The sequence below is a fragment of the Emys orbicularis genome, chromosome 11 (genome assembly GCF_028017835.1).
Source record: "Emys orbicularis isolate rEmyOrb1 chromosome 11, rEmyOrb1.hap1, whole genome shotgun sequence".
NCBI classification, from domain to species: Eukaryota; Metazoa; Chordata; order Testudines; family Emydidae; genus Emys; species Emys orbicularis.
Genome location: NC_088693.1, coordinates 74,570,277 through 74,594,483, shown reverse-complemented (window position 1 = coordinate 74,594,483; position 24,207 = coordinate 74,570,277). Strand labels below are relative to the sequence as shown.

The 24,207-nt window shown below is 47.0% G+C and overlaps 1 protein-coding gene and 2 pseudogenes across 1 annotated transcript in view; all 3 read right to left on the bottom strand.

Moving 5' to 3' along the window:
* LOC135885346 (UDP-glucuronosyltransferase 1-6-like) overlaps nt 1–3,272 on the bottom strand; it is a 51,076-nt gene extending 47,804 nt beyond the window's left edge. The window contains exon 1 of the mRNA XM_065413018.1: nt 3,205–3,272. Within this exon, the coding sequence (XP_065269090.1) occupies nt 3,205–3,272 (68 nt within the window). The remainder of the gene's footprint in view (nt 1–3,204) is intronic.
* Nucleotides 3,273–5,265: 1,993 nt separating this feature from the next.
* LOC135885345 (UDP-glucuronosyltransferase 1-6-like) lies at nt 5,266–6,110 on the bottom strand (annotated as a pseudogene).
* Nucleotides 6,111–12,546: 6,436 nt separating this feature from the next.
* Nucleotides 12,547–23,721, bottom strand: LOC135885344 (UDP-glucuronosyltransferase 1-6-like; annotated as a pseudogene).
* Nucleotides 23,722–24,207: the final 486 nt, after the last annotated feature.

The following is a 24,207-nucleotide window of genomic DNA, read 5'->3' as shown; positions in this document are numbered from 1 at the left end:
AGGTCCATCAATGACTTTTAGCCAAGATGGTCAGATTCAACCCCATGCTAAGGGCAACCCTAGCCCTCTGACTATGAGAAGCCGAGAGTGGAAGATGGGTGGATCACTCAATATTTGCCCTATTCTGTTCACTCTCCCTGAAGCTCAAGAATGGCCCAATGTCAGAGACAGACTACTGGGCAAGGTGGACCATTGGGCTGATGCTGTATGGTAGCTCTTATGTGCTTATATGTGTTCTTTAGGTAGCAAATGCATAAGGATGCAGAAGAACCTCTTCCTGTGTTTAAGGCATTGTATACATTTCCCTACTATGATGCTTAGATTTCTCCAAGAGAAATACCTAGTATAACAAGAACTATTTCCAATTGAGTTCATTCTGTTCGTGCTGAGCTGGGACATCCATTCTGAAGTGTCAACAGTACACAGAAGGAAGGAAGGAGAAACCCTGTCCCACACAGGAAAGTAGGCTAAAACCCGGAGACTATGCATTTATCTTTCTAAATATTTATCCTGTGTCGCTTACCTTTCTGCCAAAGAGACGCTTGAAACCAACATTTGATTGCCAAAAGCTGAAACACAACTGGCTTTTCACATGTGAGATTTAAAGCTTTTTCAGTCCTCTGACTTGTGCCCAAAATAAAGCTGCTCCACTCTGCAGCGTTATCTGTATTTCCCCTCTGCTTGTTTTTTGTCCCTATCCACAGTGCTTTGTCTGAATTGCATAACCCCACTGACCTTTCCCCTGCTCTGACTTTATCTGAGTCATTCCAAATCAGCATATGTACCATCACCTGCCTGGGTGATTCCTCCACCAGGTCACTGCCTCTACTATTTGTATTTGCTTCATCACTTTAAGGGCTCCAGCCATGAGGGGCAGCAATGGTGAAAGCATGAACATGCTTGTGAAAGAAGTGCACAAAGGCATGATGGAGACTGGCACTGCTGATGGAAAGGAGACACCGTAAATACAAATGCCGAGACCTAGGAAGAGGATAAGTTGTGAAGGCCCTTAAAGGTGAAGGCAAGGTGCTTGTATCTGATATGGTGAAGAGGGAGTCAGTGAAAGGACTCCTTGAGTGAGGTGACCTGGTCAAAAATGATGGGCAGCAGCTTTTTGTGTGGACCTGCATGGGGTGACTTAGGTTTCAGGAAGAGCAGAGGAGGAGGAGAATCCAGTAGCCAGACGGGAGGTAATGAGGCCCTGGATGTAATTTTTAGTGGTGTGGGTAGAGAGAAAGGGCTGAATCTCAGAGATGCTGTGGAAGAAGCAGCAACAGCATGATTTAGCATGACCTGGATGTGTGGTTCTAGAGAGGGGACTAATCTGAGATGGCACCAGGTTATAGGCCTGAGTAACAGAGAGGATTGTGATGTTGCTACCAGTGAGAGTGGAAGAGGGGAATGCTTCAAGGGGTGGAACAGAGCAGTTTGGTTTTAACCATGCTAAGGTTAAGCTGATGGTGAGACCTCACTGAGACGCAGAGAGACAGGCCGAGATGTGGGATTGGATGGAGGGGGACAGGTCAGGAGTAGACAGACAGATTTTTAATTAACGATGTATAACTGTTAATTAAAGCCAAGTAAGTAGATACAGTCACCCAAAGAAAGGGTATAGAGCAGGGGTGGGCAAACTACAGCCCATGGGCTGGATCTGGCCCGCCAGCTGTTTTAATCCAGCCCTTGAGCTCCTGCTGGGTAGTGGGATCTGGGGCTTGCCCTGCTCCGGTGCTCCAGCCGAGGAGCAGGTTCAGGGGCTGCTCCACACGGCTCCCAGAAGCTGCACCATGGCCCCCCTCCAACGCTTCAACTGGGGAGTAGGGTCGGGGGCTGTTCCATGCAGCTCCCAGAAGCCACGCCATGGCCCCCCTTGGGCTCCTACATGTAGGGGCAGCCAGGGGGCTCCGCTCTGCACACTGCCCCCACCCTAAGCACCGCCCCCACAGCTCCCATTGGCAGGGAACCTTGGCCAATGGGAGCTGCAGGGGAGGTGCCTGCAGACGGGGCAGCGTGCAGAGCTGCCTGGCCGTGCCTCCGCGTAGGAGCCAGAGAAGAGACATGCCGCTGCTTCCGGGAGCTGCTTGAGGTAAGCGCCGCCCAGAGCCTGCACCCCTGAGCCTCACCCCACACCCCAACCTCCTGCCCCAGCCCTGATCCCCCTCCCGCCCTCCAAACCCCTCAATCCCAGCCTGCAGCACCCTCCTGCAGCACCAAACCCCTCATCCTGAGCCCGACCCCAGAGTCTGCACCCCCTCCCTGCACCCCACCCCCCAGCCCGGAGCCCCCTCCTGCACCCTGAACTCCTCATTTCTGGCCCCACCCTGGAGCCCGCACCCCCAACCAGAGCCCTCACCCCCTCCCATACTCCCAACCCCAATTTTGTGAGCTTTCATGGCCCACCATACAATTGCTATTCCCAGATGTGGCCCTTGGGCCAAAAAAGTTTGCCCATCCCTGGTGTACAGGACAGGAGAAGAGGAGGTGGCCAGTGATCAAGCTCATTGAGACTCACAGGTGACTGATATGCAGTATCCCCTCAGGAGGGTGGAACTAGGGTGACCAGATGTCCCGATTTTATAAGGACAGTCCCGATATTTGGGGCTTTGTCTTATATAAGTGGCTATTACACACACATACACTCCATCCCGATTTTTCACCCTTGCTATCTGGTCACCCTAGGTGGAACTGAGGCATTTCAGCTGCATCAGTCGAACAGTGATTGTAGTACTGCTCTCCTGAGCTTGGCTTCTGACCTAGCAGCTAAGTCTAAGGCACAGTGCTTGACAAAGGCCCATGGGTTACTCCATGTTGCTACCTTGCAGATCTCTGATATTGGCACATTTCTGAAGCAGGCAGAGGATGGTGCTTGTGCTTTGGTGGAAGGAGCCTTGATGTTCGGTAGGAGAGGTATGCCAGGCAGCTGATACTGCAGCGAGATACACTGTGTTCTCAATGTTCTCTGGGAGGAGATGGCCTGTCTGTGGCTATATACAGACAGGGTCACATTGTGAATGTCTTCATCTTGTTAATAAAATAAAGCAAAGTCCTGGATACATTCAATGTGTGCAACTCCTTTTCTCCCAGTGTTGAGTGTGGCTTTGAGAAGAAGACAGTCAGGTTGCATGATTGTGTTAGATGAAATTCTGAGACCACCGTGTCCCTACGAATGACTTATGTGGGGTACAGCCATAAGTGCCAAGTGCTCACTCGCTCTTCAGGATGACATCATAGCCGCTAGGATGACTGTCATCCCAGGGAGGTGGTGTAAGGAGCATTCTGAGAGAGGTTCTAATGGATGTTCTTTGAGCCTCAGGAGAAGGATGCTGAGGTCCCAGGCAGGAGTATGTTCTCTGGCTCTCTGCCTTGGCACTCAGTTGGTGTCTTCTTCCTTTGGTGAGGCAGTAGTGTACTATTTTCTGTCAGGACCTGGTGTGTAAATTGCCAGGGACTGTAGTGTGGAAGGTCCTGAGGAAGGCAGTCTGAAGAAGGCCACAGGGCTGGAATTAATCCCAGTGGTGAGCCCTGGAGAGGGGTGAAGCACAGGGAGGCAGTCCTGAGCGGTCAGCATTCCCGCTGAGAAAGGAGGAGCTGGGAGGAGCTCGGGAGAAGCCAGAGGCCTGGGAACCAGAGGAGAGGCTGTGTTAAGCACAGGCTAGAGGGAAGCAGCACAAGGGGCTTGGCAGTAGGAAGTGGCCCCCCCACTTTTACACAGGTTCTGGAGCTTCTGCCCGGGGATTTTGAGATCTTGTGCACCACAGACTTCATGACTGTTCAGGTGGTCAGAGTCGAAGTCCCCAGTCACAACTCTGTCATGTCCTCTGCCTCTTTCTTTGCCTGATCCTTGGGTGGGATGTGTTGGCTGATGCTGATCTCTCCAGCTCTGCTCTGGTCATAATGGTCACCTCTAGGTCTGAAGTGAACTGCATGGATTACTGTAGAGGATGCAGCTTAAGCCAGGTGTCCCTGGACTTGCAGATCCTGGAAGAAAAGGCTTGGGCACAAAGCACTTAGCCAGGATGTGGCTCTCCCCTAGGCAGAGAAAAAAGTGTCTCTGTATGTTCCTGATGGGGATCGGTCCATCACAAGATGGGTAGTGTTTGAATCCTGAGGGTTTGGATTCTGCCACAAGGCTTGGTGGTTGGCGTGATGCACCTCACCCCTAGAAGAGGAAGCCGATCAGGTCTTGGAAGAAAGCAGCAGGTCAGACACTGTCTGGATTCCGTCTCACTGCCCTGGCAGTAAGAGGGAACTCAGGGAGGGACAGGACTGTCCGTTATGTCCTTGCTTGGGAGCATGAGCCTGATCAGCTCCAACAGACCCTGCTGTTCTAACACCCTACAATCTCACACTGGGATACACACGGACACCTTCTCACACAAGAACAAGGAGACAGAGTTGCAGAGAAAAAAGCTTCAAGAAAGAAAGTGTGATCAACAGAGACAGAAAGCAGCTGAGAGCTCAAGGAGGATAAGGATGAGGTGAAAGCCCAGGGATCTGGCTTGGAAGAGGCCACTAGCGACTTTAGAGAGAGCAGTTTCAGTGGAGTGGTTGGAGAGTGTTTAAGTTAAACTGGAAGAAAGGAACTTCACCCTGTGAAAGAAAGAAAGGCGGTGGAGTAACAGCTGAGAATGGAGCTGGATTCAAGGGGAGTTTCTTATGATGGGGCGGACCAAAGCAGACCTGCATTATGAGGGAAAGGAACTGGAGCAGAGTGAGAGGTTGAGGAGGAGGAGAAGGGATGACAATGGTACAAGTTCGATCAGGAGGTGGAGGAAATGGTCTCACTGGGGCAGGTGGAAGGGCTGACCCACCACTTCTGCCGACACAACATTCCAGACAGCTGTGGACTTTCACTTTCTTTGAGCACATTCCTTTTTGAAAATTACAAATGTCAGTTACAAAGTCTGGTTTAATTTACAACAGAGAAAAGCTCTGGCCAGTTAATGTCCAGATTTACACTTCTGCACAACAGCGAACTTTAGCTCACCTACTTTTTAATAAAGCTTGAATTATGGATCTTTGTTTGGTAATATTGCTTAGACTTTTAATTTATGTTAAGGCAATACAGTTTGTCACTAGCAAGAGAAAATCATTTGGAGTCTGATTCACATTCAATGCAGGCAGCATCCTATTTTGTATTTTGTGTGGAGAGCCAGGGAGGAGGGTGTGTAAATTAGGCACATTACAATGAGGTATTATACTCATTGCTCATCTACAGCTTTTTCCACAGAAAAAATATCAAAATGAAAGTGCAAACACAAAACAGAATCACTGGACAAACCTGGGATAGGTTCTTCCCTCCTCACAGTTGGTGCCTCCGATGAAGACCATGTTGGGCATCACTGGTCTGGGTTACTCAAATACAAAGTCGTATCTCAGTAGCCATATGGAGCCATTTCTGTAAAATGTTGGTAAGTGCACATCTCTCTGGAGAAACTTTGAAGCAATGTCTTGGTATTTGGTATACAAATCCTTAAACAATGGTGTCTCTAAAGAGCTAACCAGTAGGTTTACCACTCACTGGGAACAAGTCATGTGGTCTGTGTAGCTGGTATAACATCTTGGGACATAGGAAACAGGGTTTGGAGATTTACAGATTGCATGCTCTAAACTGCATAGAAATCCACGAAAGAAGTACACGGAAAGGATGGACAGATATTCTGCCAGGATCACCCCACATGGCAATGCTGGGTCTGTGAAGAGTGCATCAAATTTACTCTCTTCCAAGTATCCTATGATTTCTCTATTCTGCAGCAGACTGGCACAGTTGTAGAAGAATAAATCCAGTACAAACATGCCGCTGCTGTATGCTTCTATGATCATAGTAGGGAAAGAGACCTCATCAAACGGCTGGTTAGTAAACAAATGAAGATGACAGCCTATCTCTTCCTGGGTGTAAGGCACAGCATACATTTTCCTTTTGACTTCTGGAGCAAGCACTACTACTTCATGCCCTTTCTCACTGAGCTTCTCCACTATGCACGCATGCTGAGCCAGTGACTTCCTTCTTGAGGTATCACCAACAGCCGCCCACCTTCCACAAACCCCAAGGAGAGTAAGAAAAGAAAAATCCCTGCAGCAAATGAGTAAAAAGTGGGAAACAATGGAGCCATCTCAAAGCTGGAAGAGGATGCTTTGTCTCTACAGATGTTGCAAACTTCTTTTTATAGCTGAACTAACACAACTCAGAGTTTACACTGCTTGCAACCTTATTTGAATTTACTCACATATTTTTAATCTCTACTAAGGTAGCACAACAAAAACTTGCCACCTCTAGTGGAATTATTCTACCTGTGGATTTACCAGTACCAGTCCCACTCAAGGAACTTATCTTTGTTTTACTCATTAACTTAATGTCCATTTCTCTACACTGAATTGCATAGGCGACTTCTGACTTCTGGTCCCAATCTGTGCCAGTCAGTGTGAGTCAGCACATTTTATCACCCAGAGGTGTCTTTGTGGTTGTTGGTCATTCATAGACTAGATCAGCAAAAGTAGTGATCTGGGTTTGTGCCAGTGTGATGCAAAAAAACCCTAATGACCCTGTGTTGGCAGCAATTGCTGTCTTCAAACAGTGGAGATTTTAAATTGGGTTGGATTGCTAGGTTCTTCTGTCCTTCATAGAGAATTGTCCACTTTGTAACAGGAATTGTGTAGGCCATCAGCATCCTCTGTTGTGTTACTAAGCTCCTTTTCTGATTGTCTGTTGGCCAGGGCAAATACTAATACAGCCACAAGGCTACACACAACACAATTGCATTCGCCTTGTACTATGCCTCAGGTATTAGAGGCCAGGCCAGTCTTCATGCCCTTTCATTCCTTGGCATCTCTGCTGGGAGTGACAGACTATTAATGAGACTAATAGAGTGCCAATCATATTCAGGATGTGGACACCGTAGGAACCATACTGCCCACACATGACATTTAATAGCCACATCAAGGTAAAATCTTTCCTGCCCAGGCTGTGATCTCATCAGCTTGCAAAAGCTGATCATGTCAATATTAGAAAAGGGAAGCTCCAAAGAATGCCCAGGTTACTGAAGGAAGAGATGTTGGTAATTCAGTATGTGCCACTGTGACGGGGTACACAGACCCCATGCTGATGGAGAGGGGCTTACTGAGATCCTGTGGGCCTGATCAGCCCCACCCCTAACACCTGTACAAGGTGACAAGCCAGGAGGGAGGAGACAGTAGAGGAAAACCCCAGCTCAGCGGTGGCTGACTGGGAGAGGGAGAGGCCCTCTTGAGCTACTCCCGGGAAGGAAGGCCTTGCTGGGGCCAGGGCCTAACCAGAGGTTGCCTTGAAGCTGCCTGGAAGGAAGGCCCAGCTGGGGCTGGAACCTAACAGGAGACTCCTAAGGGCTGGGGCCACCTTGGGAAGGTCAGCCTGGTGAGGGAACTTTTGTGTCTTTGGTTCCTCATAACTAGTTTCCTAACTTCCTCACACTGTGAGGAAGGCCTAGCTGCAGGTCAAGGTAGGCAGCAGCCGGGGATGCAGCAGAGATTCTGAACAAACAGACCTCACTTGCTTCATACAGGGCCCCTGGGCTGCAACCCAGAGCAGAGAGCAGGCCTGCCTTCCCCTACTGCCCCACCTAGGATGGGGACATGAGGAACCCAGAGCCGAGGGCTGGTAGGCCCACAAAGCCTGATGTTCAGCTGAACCTCCGGTGTGACGCTGCCACTCTAGTGCCATGCTGGACTCAAGTTTCCCCAGATGGGGCAAGACTAAAAGTGGCCTGGCCAAAGGACCAAGTCACAGGAAGGGGCAGAGCCAGAGCTGCTGTCAGGAGGGCATACCAGAGGAGGAGAGCAGCTACAGCATGCCCTGCCACAGGGGGGGTGCACCTGCACTGAGTAGACTCTTCCACAGCTACTTATCTTTGCGAGCCTGCACCAGTGTCCTAGCATGCGACCGCTGTGCTGCTATTAGTGCCATCGTTTCATTGTGATGGATAGCCAAGGGCCTGGCCAGCCCTAGCCATTAAAGTCTGTATTTTTGCAAACCTATTCAAATCCCATTTGGGCTTATTATGTTCGCTCACTTTAAATTCCCCTTTGTGGTAACAATAGTCTAACAACAGACTTTCATTTTCTGCCCCAAACTGGTTTGTGATGTTCTTGTATGCTGTTAAATCGCTTCCATGCTCCATCACAGAGGTGGCTGCACTGAACTGGTAGGCAAAGTGAATCTTGCACATATATTGCTAGGGAGTTTGCAAAGCACTTAGAGATCCTTTGTATGAAGGGCGTTATGATGTAAAATACTGTATTATTCATGTCTGGAATTTCAATTTCTTGGACTCCAATTCAGACAACACATGGATCTGTGAAACTTCTAATAAGCTCTGCCTGACCTTTAGAATGCCTGGCTGTGGCTGTAAACAGACAGGGTCGCAGTCCGAACATCTTGGTCTGGCTAATACAATAAAGCAAAGCCCTGGATACCTCCAGTGTGTTCAACCTCTGTTCTGCTGGTGCTGAGTGTGGCTTCAAAAAGAAAACAGGTTGATTGAATGTGTTAGATGAAGGTCTGAGACCACCTTAGGAATGAACTTCAGGTGTCCCTCTGTATGTCATATAGGGGAGTTCAGCCATAAGTGCCTGGCGCTCACTCACGTTCATGGATGACGTGATAGCTGCTACGATGACTGTCTGCAGAGTGAAGTGAGGTATGGAGCATTCTGAGCGAGGTGCCAATGCAAGCTCCGCAAGCCCCAGGTGAGGAGGAGGTCCCAGGCAGGAGTAGGTTCTCTAGCTCTCAGCTTTGGACCTAAGATAGTGCCCTCTGCCTTTGGTGAGACTGATACTTGTACCATTTTCTGTCAGGACCTGGTGTGTAAATTCTCAGGGACTGCTTGAGTCCTTGGGGGCAGGGGGAGCACTTTGTCTGTCCTCTGTCTCAAGAGCTCCATTCTCTTGAAAGGTGGACCCTACTGCGGTCTGTACTTCCCAAGTTGTGAGCAATGCCCAGAACCATAAGGCCCATCTTATTGTGATGCCTGAGGCAATCACTGCTGCAGATGTTTCAATGCCCGCCTTCAGCAGTGTTCTCGCACCTCTCTGTCTCTCCTTAATGATCACCTTCATTTAATCCCTGCTGTCCTGTGGGACTCCTAAAAGGGAGAGATCCTCTCCCATGCAAGGTAACTGTATTTCCTAGAGTCATAGATATGTAGAGAAGCCAGGGACCTTGAGAAGTCCATCAAGTCCAGCCCCCTGTTGAACCATGCCTGCTAGCTTGCCACTCAAAGCTGCAGCAAAGCTGATGAATATGTCATGAATATGTCATGCAGCCACAAGGCCCTTTTGATTTTTCTAGTATTGCAGAAACAACCACAAACATGGTTTGGGTGGGTGTAGAAGTACTGAAAGCCCTTTGGGAACATTTAATGCCTCTTCTCCACTCACTTGGAGGTGAGAAGAAGAGTGGCTGGCACCAGTTCCAGGATCCCTTCATTAAGGAGGAGGAAGATCCTAGACAGCACCATCACACTCAGAATGTTAAAAAGCTTTAGGAAATTTTCCCATATGAACGTAGTCACAATGCCAGGGTCCCCGTGATTCGGGACAGAATGTCTGGCTTTAAATCATTGGCGTGAGGCTGGGGTCAATGCCTCATCCAGCAATGAGGAGAATTCTTTGGATCAAGATAGGGGTGCTTGTTGTCACCCCTCTGTGTTGTCACCCTTCTCCCATGGGCCCACATCCAATTCTGGTTTGAGTGGCTTAGCCAGCGATGTCACAGAGTTTGGAATCTCCTTCTCTTCCTAGCAGCACTGGTGGGACAGGGGAGGAAAGTCCCTGTAAGGGCAGTATGGCCTAGACAGATTGCCATATGTGTACTAGTCTAGCTGAGATTGCATGGTCCAGTGTCACCTCATGGCATTTGGGGTGGCACTTTAAACAGGGGCTCCCCAATACCCTCCTTGGGGTCATTCTCTGATGGCAGGGAAGAGGTATCTCTGATGCCACTCAGAAGGAATACATTGGCAACAGGGAAGATTATATGTAGTGTAAGTGTCGTGGGGTGGGGTGGAGCCCATTCCAGGGCTGGTCACATCTTTGGTACAGGGAATGTCCAAGCCATCTCATGGGCCCTGGTGCGGCTCCATCACAGGTATCAGCATGGAGATGAGCTGTGGATCTCCAGCTTTGTTTGATTGCTTAGGGGTTTTGTACTTGGCAGAGTGAGGTCTCCAGTCCTCTGGGACTTCCCTTCAGTCTAAGAGCGATTTTTAAGCTCGATCCAAATTCACCAATCGCTGTACCTGTCACAAGCTGGCTGGCCCATTGAGGGGAGTCAGCTGGCCTTACCATTGACCAAGCACCTGGCCTTCAGCTGGTTCTGATCTGGCAACTTAATTATAATGTAGTGCCTCCAGCTATGAAAGGGTCAGGAAAGACAATACAAAGAGGGAGGAAAATCCAGTTAGAAAAGACCCAGAGGAGAGGAGGTAGGGAGTGCTCCAGGAAAGGCCCGAGTGAGGGAGGCAGTCTGAAGAAGGCCACAGGGCTGGAATTAATCCCAGTGGTGAGCCCTGAAGAGGGGTGAAGCACAGGGAGGCAGTCCTGAGTGGTCGGTGTTCCCGCTGAGAAAGGAGGAGCTCAGGAGAAGCCAGAGGCCTGGGAACCAGCGGAGAGGCTGTGTTAAGCACAGGCTAGAGGGAGTATCATGTCTGAAGGAGCAGATCCTAGCTGTTAAACATATGGTCCCTGGCAGAAGCAACGTGTGAGGACGGCATGTGGGGTTGTGTGCCTCTCCCCCCAGATTTGCTGCTTGGCTAGTACTGAGCATGCTCAGTAACACTGCTGAAGCCAGCTGCCCTTACTCTACCCCCCCACTATCGGCAGGCACGGGTCATCTCTGGTCCCTGGGTTGGAATCCAGAGCAGATGGTGGGCCTGGGTTCCCCTACCAGGAAGGGGTGAACATGCCTGATGTAAGCACTACTGAGTCCAGGGTGAGGCTAAGACTGAGCCCAACGGACAGGCCGAGGAATAGCCCACGAGGAGACAGAAGGATCTTTTGTGCTGTAACATTTATGGACATTTAGTTTTACTTCTGTCGCCCCAGATGGGGCCTGGACTGGATGGCACTTAGCTGGAGGGCTGAGTCAAACAGAATCAGGTCACTGTAGGGCCAAAGAGGTAACCAAGAGAGGGCACTAGAGGTGAAAACTCCTGCAACCCCCTGACCTGATGCCAGCAGACACTACGGTAATGAGTGCAATTCCTCACAGTCCCCTTTGTGCATTGCCATAGGTGTGGCTTTACTGGGTGGGGCGCTGGTGTCAGGAAAGCTGGTACAAGCCTGGGGCTGTCGATGCCAAGACCTACTGCACCAAGGACTTTACAGCTGCTATGAATGTCCTCAGTGCACTAGGACTTGGCATCGACCAGCATCAAAGTCCCTGGTGTCAATTCTTTCATGTCCTTTTCACCTTCTTTCCGCTGCCTGGTCCCGGGGTGTGATGTATGCTTGAGGGAGTGCTGGCCGATGCTGGTCTATTGGGCCTTACTCTGATCATAATGGCCACCTCTGGGTCTAAAGTAAAATGACTGGATTGCTCAAGCAGATATAGTTGAGCCAAGCATCACTGACTGGCAGATCCTGGAAGAAAAGGCTTTGGCACAGAGCACTTAGCCAGGATGTGGCTCTCCCCGGGGCAGAGAAGATAGCATCTCTGTCTGTTCTCGATGGGGATCGGCCCGTCACAGGACGGGCAGCGTTGGAATCCTGAGGGTTTGGGTTGCGCCATGAGGCTTGGTGGTTGGCGTGCAGCGCCTCACCCCACCGTACAAAGGGTCGCTATCGTCTTTTTCTTTTCTGGGCGTGGGGTGGGAGAATCACCCTGAGATGAGAGGGAGAAGATAGTATTTCTTCACCACGTTTGTTGGACAAGAGCTAGATCAAAGTCCCTAAAGAGAGCAGCGGTCAGAGGCTCCCTGGAATCCCTTTCACTGCCATGGGCAGTAAGAGGGAATTGATGGAGGGACGGGACTGTTCTTTATGTCCTTCCGTGGCAGTGTAAGGAGCCTTTGTGGCCTCAACAGACCCTGCTATTCCAACACCCTCTGTCACCGGGTGGGCTGCCGCTGCTCCCCGGCTCAAAGCATGCGCTGGCATGCCCAGTCTCAGTTATGGAGATTTTATAACACAGGTTAATCAAACAAACTAACAGAAGGCAGTCTTAAGTCAATACCTGGGCCCCAAGTTTCAGGGCCAAGGGTCTCTGGCATTCTAGCTCCTGGAAGCTTCTTTGCCTCCACCAGCTCTGCACCACTCTTACAGCTGCAGCTGTGTGGTTCCTTCCTTGAGCCCCTTGCTCCAAGTACCCACCACAGGAGTTAACTCCACTCCAGCGTGGCTTTGCTCCCCCAGGCTCAGCCTGTCTCTGTCCTTTCTCCCAAGCTGCCCACAAGCAGCCCTTTATAGATCCAGATGTAGTCCTATTTAATTAGTTAGATTAGGCTCACCTGCTCCAGTCCAGGGGAGCTTGGCTCAGTCTACCCACAGAGACCAACTATCCTGTGACACCCTCCACTCTCACACTGGGATACACACGGACACCTTCTCACACAAGAACAAGGAGACAGTGTTGCAGAGAACAAAGCTTCAAAAAAGAAAGTGTGATCAGCAGAGACGAAAAGCAGCTGAGAGCTCAAGGAGGATAAGGATGAGCTAAAATCCAGGGATCTGGCCAGGAAGAGGTCACTAGAGACTTTGGAGAGAGCAGTTTCATTGGAGTGGTTGGAGAGTGTTTAAGTTAAACTGGAAGAAAGGAACTTGAGCTTGTCAATGGCTTTTCTCCAGATTTACACTGCTGCACAACAGCGGAGTTTGCTCACCTACTTTTTCATAAAGCCTGAATTATGGATCTTTGTTTGGTAATATTACTTAGACTTTTAATTTATGTTAAGGCAATACAGTTTGTCACTAGCAAGAGAAAATCATTTGGAGTTTGATTCACATTCAACGCAGGCAGCATCCTATTATGTATTTTGTGTGGAGAGCCATGGAGGAGGGTGTGTAAATTAGGCACATTACAATGAGCTATAATGCCCATTGCTCATCTACAGCTTTTTCCACAGAAAAAATATCAAAATGAAAGTGCAAACACAAAACAGAATCACTGGACATACCTGAGATAGGTTCTTCCCCTCCTCACAGTTTATGCCTCCGATGAAGACCATGTTGGGCATCACTGGTCTGGGATACTCAAATACAAAGTCGTATCTCAGTAGCCAAATGGAGCCATTTCTGTAAAGTGTTGGTAAGTGCACATCTCTCTGGAGAAACTTTGAAGCAATGTCTTGGTATTTGGTATACAAATCCTTAAACAGTGATGTCTCTAAAGAGCTAACCAGTAGGTTTACCACTCGCTGGGAAAAAGTCATGTGGTCTGTGTGACTAGTATAGCATCTTGGGACATAGGAAACAGGGTTTGGAGTTTTACAGATTGCATGCTCTAAACTGCATGGAAATCCACGAAAGAAGTACACGGAAGGGATGGACAGATATTCTGCCAGGATCACCCCACACGGCAACGCTGGGTCTGTGAAGAGTGCATCAAATTTACTCTCTTACAAGTATCGTATGATTTCTCTGTTCTGCAGCAGGCTGTCACAGTTGTGAAAAAACATGTTAATGACGTACATCAGGCCTGCACAACTTGTAAAGCGGCGAGGGCCATATTACTCCAAAGAAAACAGCTGAGGGCCGAAACACCCCGGCCCTGCCTAACACCCCCCCCCCAGCGCCACCCAGCCCCCCTGAAACACAACACACACCCCCAGCGCCGCCCGCCTCGTGGAAACAACACCTCCAGCGCTGCCGAAACCCCCCCCAGCGCCTCCCAGCCCCCCCAAAACAATCCCCCCCCAGCACCGCCCTCCGAAACAGCGGTATTGAACCTTGGTAATGTGTTATAGCGGGCCCCTAAGGTAGTATAATTAAGGTAAAAGAAAACTGTCTTTTTGCTAGAAGTAGAATAAGATCTTCCCCCCACTTTTTAATCAATTGCCCTGTTGAATGAATGAGGAGTGAATGAGGAAGACGTGGAAGGAAGGCACCTCCACACAGCTGCAACCCTTGGAGAGGGGATGGGAGCCAGACCAGATCAGTAGAACAGGTCAACCACCGACTCACCACTCGCCTCCTCAGCTCCCCTCCCCCGCCGCTGGCTCACCTGCCCCCTCCCCACTGCCGGCTCGCTTGCCTCCTCAGCCCCCCTCCCTCACCCGCGGCTTGCCTACTCACCCCCCGCGGGCCGCACAGTGAGCCAACGTGGGCCGCATGCGGCCCCCGGGCCACATGTTGTGCAGGCCTGGTATAAGTGATACTAGAATCAGGCTTTCTGAAATTATTAAATACCTGGAGGGGTTCACATAAACTTTGATCACCTTTTTAAAGGGAAAACATTACCCACTTGCCAGCACACAGGTATACAGGGAGACTTACAAGTAAAAGAGAGCCATCTGCAGACGATTGTCCTGGTTAATGGGAGTCATCAAGATTCCAAACCACCATTAATGGCCCACACTTTGCATAATTACAATAGGCCCTCAGAGTTATATTTCATATTTCTAGTTTCAGATACATGAATGGTACATGTATACAACTAGGATGACCACACTCAGTAGATTATAAGCTTTGTGATGATACCTTACAAGAGACCTTTTGCATGAAGCATATTCCAGTTACATTATATTTAACTCATTAGCATATTTTCATAAAATCATATAGAGTGCAACATCACACAATGGATTTGGCCTGATGTGAGGGGTTCTCTCCAGATGCTGTTTTTAAACCGGTCTCAGAAAATAGCTCACGAACAAGAGAAGCGGCTAATCAAACCTGAGAGTGACACATGGTGAACACTTGGGTTTCTGGAATGGCAAAGAACCCTTCCCATGGGCTTGGGTGCCATGAGGGTTCTCTAAGAGACGGGAAGCATCACCAAGTTAAGGGCTCCAGAGAAACTGGCCAATATTTTCAAACTTTAGGATGCCTGAATTTCAGCCCCTAAACCCACTTTTAAGCAACTAACTAAAAGTGACCTGATTTCCATAGGTGCTGAGCACTCAAAACTCCTAGTGAAATCAACAGGAGCTGTGGGTGCTCAGCTCCTCTTCAAATCAGGCCACTTATAAGTTATTTAGGTGCCTAATTTAAGGCATCTAATTTTCAAAATGTAACCAAAGCCTATTTCATGCCGTTACAGGATGAGTTTTGCTAATAGCAGATATCACTGACTAAAACTCCAACACCAACGGTGAATCAATGGGAATGATGTCATAAAAGGATGACATATCCCCTCTGGCTTGGGTAACAAATGAAGTAGCTGCCCATTGGTTCTCAGACAACCAATCAGAAAGTATGTTTTCTCTGTCTGCACTGAGGTTATAAAAGGCTGCAGGCTCAGACAGGGTCAGCATACTACTGTGGTGATTTCAAGAGGTGGCTTAGCCAAGCCACACTTTGTCAGGCCAGTCATAATCAGGCCAGACCAGGAAGAAATCAAAGAAGGCAAAATAAGAGCGAGAAAACCAAGTGAACAGAGCCAGGAACAGAAGGAAAGAGAGTCAGGCAAGCCAAGCAAAGAAAGACACAGGCAAGTGGAGCCAAGCAAGGAAACATCCACTGAAGCCAAGCAAGTCAAGAAAAAAGCTAGGCAGGCCAATTCCTGAGGAAAGACTCAGGTAAACCAAGCAGAGAAAACAAAAGAAAGCCAAGAAAGTCAAGCCAAGTGTTGCTGGAACACTAGAAGTCTGCAACATGTCTGAGACTGAGTCGGAGTCTGAGCACTCTGGGGAGACCTCAACCGCAAAAGACCCTAAGGCCAAAATCACCCGTTCTTCCCGGGCTGGGCTGCAGTTCTCTGTCAGTCGCATAGACAGATTGCTCCGCAAAGGACAATTTGCAGACCGTATTGGAGCTGGAGCCCCAGTATAGATGGCCGCAGTGCTTCAATAAGTGACTCATGAGATTGTGGATATTGCTGGGGAAGTCGCTGCACGCAGCAAGAAGCGTCGGATTTCCCCACGGCACTTGCAGCTGGCCATTCACAGCGACTCAGAGCTCAAGAAACTGCTGGGAGGTGTCACCATCTCTCAGGGCGGAGTCCTGCACTTAAATCAGCCTGTGGTTTTACCTTCCAAGAAGAGGAATGGCAGGAGAGCCATCAAGAGAAGGATTGCCCCTGCTCCTGTCCCTGTTAAGTGAGAACAGAGCAAAGGGGAGACTGCCACCCCAGATTTGGGAGAAATGACATTGACTTGATTGCAAGGCTCTTTTCAAATGCATCAGTATGGTCTAATAAAAGCAGTTAAAATGCCTGGTCTTCTTTTGTGAATTAATTTCCTCTTTTACTATCCTACAATTTTAAGGGATCATTCAGTTGGTCAGGTAGCTGCATTGATAATATGGTATAAAAGCCTAGAAAGATAGAACTCAATCATTTCATTAAGAAATTTACATCAGAAATTGTCTAAATGGTGTCAAGTATCAGAGGGGTAGCCGTGTTAGTCTGGATCTGTAAAAAGCGACAAAGAGTCCTGTGGCACCTTATAGACCAACAGACGTATTGGAGCATAAATGTCTAAATCGTGTAGATTCTGGGAGGTGATTTCTGTGTTTTTTACAGGCATTTCCCCAATAGATTGAAGATTAGGAACATTTTTCCCATAGTGAAGTTGATGTGTATTGAATGTTTTGTGAAAACAGAAAAAAGAACAAACTCATGACAGAAAAATTTAATCCATTACACAGGAAGGATAAAGCCTATGGGACTGGTTTTTCTTTTTGTTTTGTTCTTTTTCTTTTGTTTTGTTTTGTTATTTTTTAGTTACGCCATTATAAAACCATTGACTCGTTTAGAGTAATATGAGATTTATACAGTATAAGTGATACTAGAATCAGGCTTTCTGAAATTATTAAATACCTGGAGGGGTTCACATAAACTTTGATCACCTTTTTAAAGGGAAAACATTACCCACTTGCCAGCACACAGGTATACAGGGAGACTTACAAGTAAAAGAGAGCCATCTGCAGACGATTGTCCTGGTTAATGGGAGTCATCAAGATTCCAAACCACCATTAATGGCCCACACTTTGCATAATTACAATAGGCCCTCAGAGTTATATTTCATATTTCTAGTTTCAGATACATGAATGGTACATTTATACAACTAGGATGACCACACTCAGTAGATTATAAGCTTTGTGATGATACCTTACAAGAGACCTTTTGCATGAAGCATATTCCAGTTACATTATATTTGACTCATTAGCATATTTTCATAAAATCATATAGAGTGCAACATCACACAATGGATTTGGCCTGATGTGAGGGGTTCTCTCCAGATGCTGTTTTTAAACCGGTCTCAGAAAATAGCTCACGAACAAGAGAAGCGGCTAATCAAACCTGAGAGTGACACATGGTGAACACTTGGGTTTCTGGAATGGCAAAGAACCCTTCCCATGGGCTTGGGTGCCATGAGGGTTCTCTAAGAGACGGGAAGCATCACCAAGTTAAGGGCTCCAGAGAAACTGGCCAATATTTTCAGCCCCTAAACCCACTTTTAAGCAACTAACTAAAAGTGACCTGATTTCCATAGATGCTGAGCACTCAAAACTCCTAGTGAAATCAACAGGAGCTGTGGGTGCTCAGCTCCTCTTCAAATCAGGCCACTTATAAGTTATTTAGGTGCCTAATTTAAGGCATCTAATTTTCAAAATGTAACCAAAGCCTATTTCATGCCGTTACAGGATGAGTTTTGCTAATAGCAGATATCACTGACTAAAACGCCAACACCAACGGTGAATCAATGGGAATGATGTCATAAAAGGATGACATATCCCCTCTGGCTTGGGTAACAAATGAAGTAGCTGCCCATTGGTTCTCAGACAACCAATCAGAAAGTATGTTTTCTCTGTCTGCACTGAGGTTATAAAAGGCTGCAGGCTCAGACAGGGTCAGCATACTACTGTGGTGATTTCAAGAGGTGGCTTAGCCAAGCCACACTTTGTCAGGCCAGTCATAATCAGGCCAGACCAGGAAGAAATCAAAGAAGGCAAAATAAGAGCGAGAAAACCAAGTGAACAGAGCCTGGAACAGAAGGAAAGAGAGTCAGGCAAGCCAAGCAAAGAAAGACACAGGCAAGTGGAGCCAAGCAAGGAAACATCCACTGAAGCCAAGCAAGTCAAGAAAAAAGCTAGGCAGGCCAATTCCTGAGGAAAGACTCAGGTAAACCAAGCAGAGAAAACAAAGGAAAGCCAAGAAAGTCAAGCCAAGTGTTGCTGGAACACTAGAAGTCTGCAACATGTCTGAGACTGAGTCGGAGTCTGAGCACTCTGGGGAGACCTCAACCGCAAAAGACCCTAAGGCCAAAATCACCCGTTCTTCCCGGGCTGGGCTGCAGTTCTCTGTCAGTCGCATAGACAGATTGCTCCGCAAAGGACAATTTGCAGACCGTATTGGAGCTGGAGCCCCAGTATAGATGGCCGCGGTGCTTCAATAAGTGACTCATGAGATTGTGGATATTGCTGGGGAAGTCGCTGCACGCAGCAAGAAGCGTCGGATTTCCCCACGGCACTTGCAGCTGGCCATTCACAGCGACTCAGAGCTCAAGAAACTGCTGGGAGGTGTCACCATCTCTCAGGGCGGAGTCCTGCACTTAAATCAGCCTGTGGTTTTACCTTCCAAGAAGAGGAATGGCAGGAGAGCCATCAAGAGAAGGATTGCCCCTGCTCCTGTCCCTGTTAAGTGAGAACAGAGCAAAGGGGAGACTGCCACCCCAGATTTGGGAGAAATGACATTGACTTGATTGCAAGGCTCTTTTCAAATGCATCAGTATGGTCTAATAAAAGCAGTTAAAATGCCTGGTCTTCTTTTGTGAATTAATTTCCTCTTTTACTATCCTACAATTTTAAGGGATCATTCAGTTGGTCAGGTAGCTGCATTGATAATATGGTATAAAAGCCTAGAAAGATAGAACTCAATCATTTCATTAAGAAATTTACATCAGAAATTGTCTAAATGGTGTCAAGTATCAGAGGGGTAGCCGTGTTAGTCTGGATCTGTAAAAAGCGACAAAGAGTCCTGTGGCACCTTATAGACCAACAGACGTATTGGAGCATAAATGTCTAAATCGTGTAGATTCTGGGAGGTGATTTCTGTGTTTTTTACAGGCATTTCCCCAATAGATTGAAGATTAGGAACATTTTTCCCATAGTGAAGTTGATGTGTATTGAATGTTTTGTGAAAACAGAAAAAAGAACAAACTCATGACAGAAAAATTTAATCCATTACACAGGAAGGATAAAGCCTATGGGCCTGGTTTTTCTTTTTGTTTTGTTTTGTTTTGTTATTTTTTACTTACCCCATTATAAAACCATTGACTTGTTTAGAGTAATATCAGATTTATACAGTATAAGTGATACTAGAATCAGGCTTTCTGAAATTATTAAATACCTGGAGGGGTTCACATAAACTTTGATCACCTTTTTAAAGGGAAAACATTACCCACTTGCCAGCACACAGGTATACAGGGAGACTTACAAGTAAAAGAGAGCCATCTGCAGACGATTGTCCTGGTTAATGGGAGTCATCAAGATTCCAAACCACCATTAATGGCCCACACTTTGCATAATTACAATAGGCCCTCAGAGTTATATTTCATATTTCTAGTTTCAGATACATGAATGGTACATTTATACAACTAGGATGACCACACTCAGTAGATTATAAGCTTTGTGATGATACCTTACAAGAGACCTTTTGCATGAAGCATATTCCAGTTATATTATATTTAACTCATTAGCATATTTTCATAAAATCATATAGAGTGCAACATCACACAATGGATTTGGCCTGATGTGAGGGGTTTTCTCCAGATGCTGTTTTTAAACCGGTCTCAGAAAATAGCTCACGAACAAGAGAAGCGGCTAATCAAACCTGAGAGTGACACATGGTGAACACTTGGGTTTCTGGAATGGCAAAGAACCCTTCCCATGGGCTTGGGTGCCATGAGGGTTCTCTAAGAGACGGGAAGCATCACCAAGTTAAGGGCTCCAGAGAAACTGGCCAATATTTTCAAACTTTAGGATGCCTGAATTTCAGCCCCTAAACCCACTTTTAAGCAACTAACTAAAAGTGACCTGATTTCCATAGGTGCTGAGCACTCAAAACTCCTAGTGAAATCAACAGGAGCTGTGGGTGCTCAGCTCCTCTTCAAATCAGGCCACTTATAAGTTATTTAGGTGCCTAATTTAAGGCATCTAATTTTCAAAATGTAACCAAAGCCTATTTCATGCCGTTACAGGATGAGTTTTGCTAATAGCAGATATCACTGACTAAAACTCCAACACCAACGGTGAATCAATGGGAATGATGTCATAAAAGGATGACATATCCCCTCTGGCTTGGGTAACAAATGAAGTAGCTGCCCATTGGTTCTCAGACAACCAATCAGAAAGTATGTTTTCTCTGTCTGCACTGAGGTTATAAAAGGCTGCAGGCTCAGACAGGGTCAGCATACTACTGTGGTGATTTCAAGAGGTGGCTTAGCCAAGCCACACTTTGTCAGGCCAGTCATAATCAGGCCAGACCAGGAAGAAATCAAAGAAGGCAAAATAAGAGCGAGAAAACCAAGTGAACAGAGCCAGGAACAGAAGGAAAGAGAGTCAGGCAAGCCAAGCAAAGAAAGACACAGGCAAGTGGAGCCAAGCAAGGAAACATCCACTGAAGCCAAGCAAGTCAAGAAAAAAGCTAGGCAGGCCAATTCCTGAGGAAAGACTCAGGTAAACCAAGCAGAGAAAACAAAAGAAAGTCAAGCCAAGTGTTGCTGGAACACTAGAAGTCTGCAACATGTCTGAGACTGAGTCGGAGTCTGAGCACTCTGGGGAGACCTCAACCGCAAAAGACCCTAAGGCCAAAATCACCCGTTCTTCCCGGGCTGGGCTGCAGTTCTCTGTCAGTCGCATAGACAGATTGCTCCGCAAAGGACAATTTGCAGACCGTATTGGAGCTGGAGCCCCAGTATAGATGGCCGCAGTGCTTCAATAAGTGACTCATGAGATTGTGGATATTGCTGGGGAAGTCGCTGCACGCAGCAAGAAGCGTCGGATTTCCCCACGGCACTTGCAGCTGGCCATTCACAGCGACTCAGAGCTCAAGAAACTGCTGGGAGGTGTCACCATCTCTCAGGGCGGAGTCCTGCACTTAAATCAGCCTGTGGTTTTACCTTCCAAGAAGAGGAATGGCAGGAGAGCCATCAAGAGAAGGATTGCCCCTGCTCCTGTCCCTGTTAAGTGAGAACAGAGCAAAGGGGAGACTGCCACCCCAGATTTGGGAGAAATGACATTGACTTGATTGCAAGGCTCTTTTCAAATGCATCAGTATGGTCTAATAAAAGCAGTTAAAATGCCTGGTCTTCTTTTGTGAATTAATTTCCTCTTTTACTATCCTACAATTTTAAGGGATCATTCAGTTGGTCAGGTAGCTGCATTGATAATATGGTATAAAAGCCTAGAAAGATAGAACTCAATCATTTCATTAAGAAATTTACATCAGAAATTGTCTAAATGGTGTCAAGTATCAGAGGGGTAGCCGTGTTAGTCTGGATCTGTAAAAAGCGACAAAGAGTCCTGTGGCACCTTATAGACCAACAGACGTATTGGAGCATAAATGTCTAAATCGTGTAGATTCTGGGAGGTGATTTCTGTGTTTTTTACAGGCATTTCCCCAATAGATTGAAGATTAGGAACATTTTTCCCATAGTGAAGTTGATGTGTATTGAATGTTTTGTGAAAACAGAAAAAAGAACAAACTCATGACAGAAAAATTTAATCCATTACACAGGAAGGATAAAGCCTATGGGCCTGGTTTTTCTTTTTGTTTTGTTCTTTTTCTTTTGTTTTGTTTTGTTATTTTTTAGTTACGCCATTATAAAACCATTGACTCATTTAGAGTAATATCAGATTTATACAGTATAAGTGATACTAGAATCAGGCTTTCTGAAATTATTAAATACCTGGAGGGGTTCACATAAACTTTGATCACCTTTTTAAAGGGAAAACATTACCCACTTGCCAGCACACAGGTATACAGGGAGACTTACAAGTAAAAGAGAGCCATCTGCAGACGATTGTCCTGGTTAATGGGAGTCATCAAGATTCCAAACCACCATTAATGGCCCACACTTTGCATAATTACAATAGGCCCTCAGAGTTATATTTCATATTTCTAGTTTCAGATACATGAATGGTACATTTATACAACTAGGATGACCACACTCAGTAGATTATAAGCTTTGTGATGATACCTTACAAGAGACCTTTTGCATGAAGCATATTCCAGTTATATTATATTTAACTCATTAGCATATTTTCATAAAATCATATAGAGTGCAACATCACACAATGGATTTGGCCTGATGTGAGGGGTTCTCTCCAGATGCTGTTTTTAAACCGGTCTCAGAAAATAGCTCACGAACAAGAGAAGCGGCTAATCAAACCTGAGAGTGACACATGGTGAACACTTGGGTTTCTGGAATGGCAAAGAACCCTTCCCATGGGCTTGGGTGCCATGAGGGTTCTCTAAGAGACGGGAAGCATCACCAAGTTAAGGGCTCCAGAGAAACTGGCCAATATTTTCAAACTTTAGGATGCCTGAATTTCAGCCCCTAAACCCACTTTTAAGCAACTAACTAAAAGTGACCTGATTTCCATAGGTGCTGAGCACTCAAAACTCCTAGTGAAATCAACAGGAGCTGTGGGTGCTCAGCTCCTCTTCAAATCAGGCCACTTATAAGTTATTTAGGTGCCTTATTTAAGGCATCTAATTTTCAAAATGTAACCAAAGCCTATTTCATGCCGTTACAGGATGAGTTTTGCTAATAGCAGATATCACTGACTAAAACTCCAACACCAACGGCGAATCAATGGGAATGATGTCATAAAAGGATGACATATCCCCTCTGGCTTGGGTAACAAATGAAGTAGCTGCCCATTGGTTCTCAGACAACCAATCAGAAAGTATGTTTTCTCTGTCTGCACTGAGGTTGAATGAATGAGGTGTGAATGAGGAAGACGTGGAAGGCAGGCACCTCCAGACAGCTGCAACCCTTGGAGAGGGGATGGGAGCCAGACCAGATCAGTAGAACAGGTCAACCACCGACTCACCACTCGCCTCCTCAGCTCCCCTCCCCCGCCGCTGGCTCACCTGCCCCCTCCCCACTGCCGGCTCGCTTGCCTCCTCAGCCCCCCTCCCTCACCCGCGGCTTGCCTACTCACCCCCCGCGGGCCGCACAGTGAGCCAACGTGGGCCGCATGCGGCCCCCGGGCCACATGTTGTGCAGGCCTGACGTACATGTTGTTCCGGTATTCCGCAAGGATAGTGTAAGGAAAAGAGACCTCACGAAAGAGACTGTTGGCAAATTTTCTAAAACTCTGGTCAAGATCTTCTTGGGTGTAAGGCACAGCATATATTTTCCTTGTGTAATGCTCTGTTTCTTTCAAGAGTAAATTGACTTCGGGAGCAAGCACTACTATTTCATGCCCTTTCTCACCGAGTTTCTCCACTACTGCACGCATGCTGAGCCAGTGACTTCCATCCTGAGGGATCACCAACAGCCGCGCACCTTCCACAAACCCCAGGGAGAGTAAGAAAAGAAAAATCCCTGCAGCAAACGAGTAAAAAGTGGGAAACAATGGAGCCATCTCAAAGCTGGAAGATGCTTTGACTCTACAGATGTTGCAAACTACTTTTTATAGCTGAACTAACACTGCCTGGAGTTTACACTGCTTGCAACCTTATTTGAATTTACTGTCTCATTTGTTTTTACTGCCTCATTGACTTGGCACAATAAAACCTTTCCTGCTCTAATGAACAAATTCTACCTTTGGATTTGCAAGCACCATTCCCATTCAAGGAACATATCTTTGTTTTACTCATTAACTTAATGTTAATATCTGCACGTTGAATTGCAATAGCCACCTCTCCCCTACTCCAAGTCTATGCCAGTCAATCTGAGTCAGCACATTTCATCTCCCAGAGGCCTCTTTGTTGTTATAGGTCATTCACATCCTAAATCAACAAAAGTAGTGAATATAAAAACATAAGAATGGCCATAACTGGGTCTGACCACTGGTCCATCTAGGCCAGTATCCTGTCTTCCGACAGTGGCCAATGGTAGATGCTTCAAA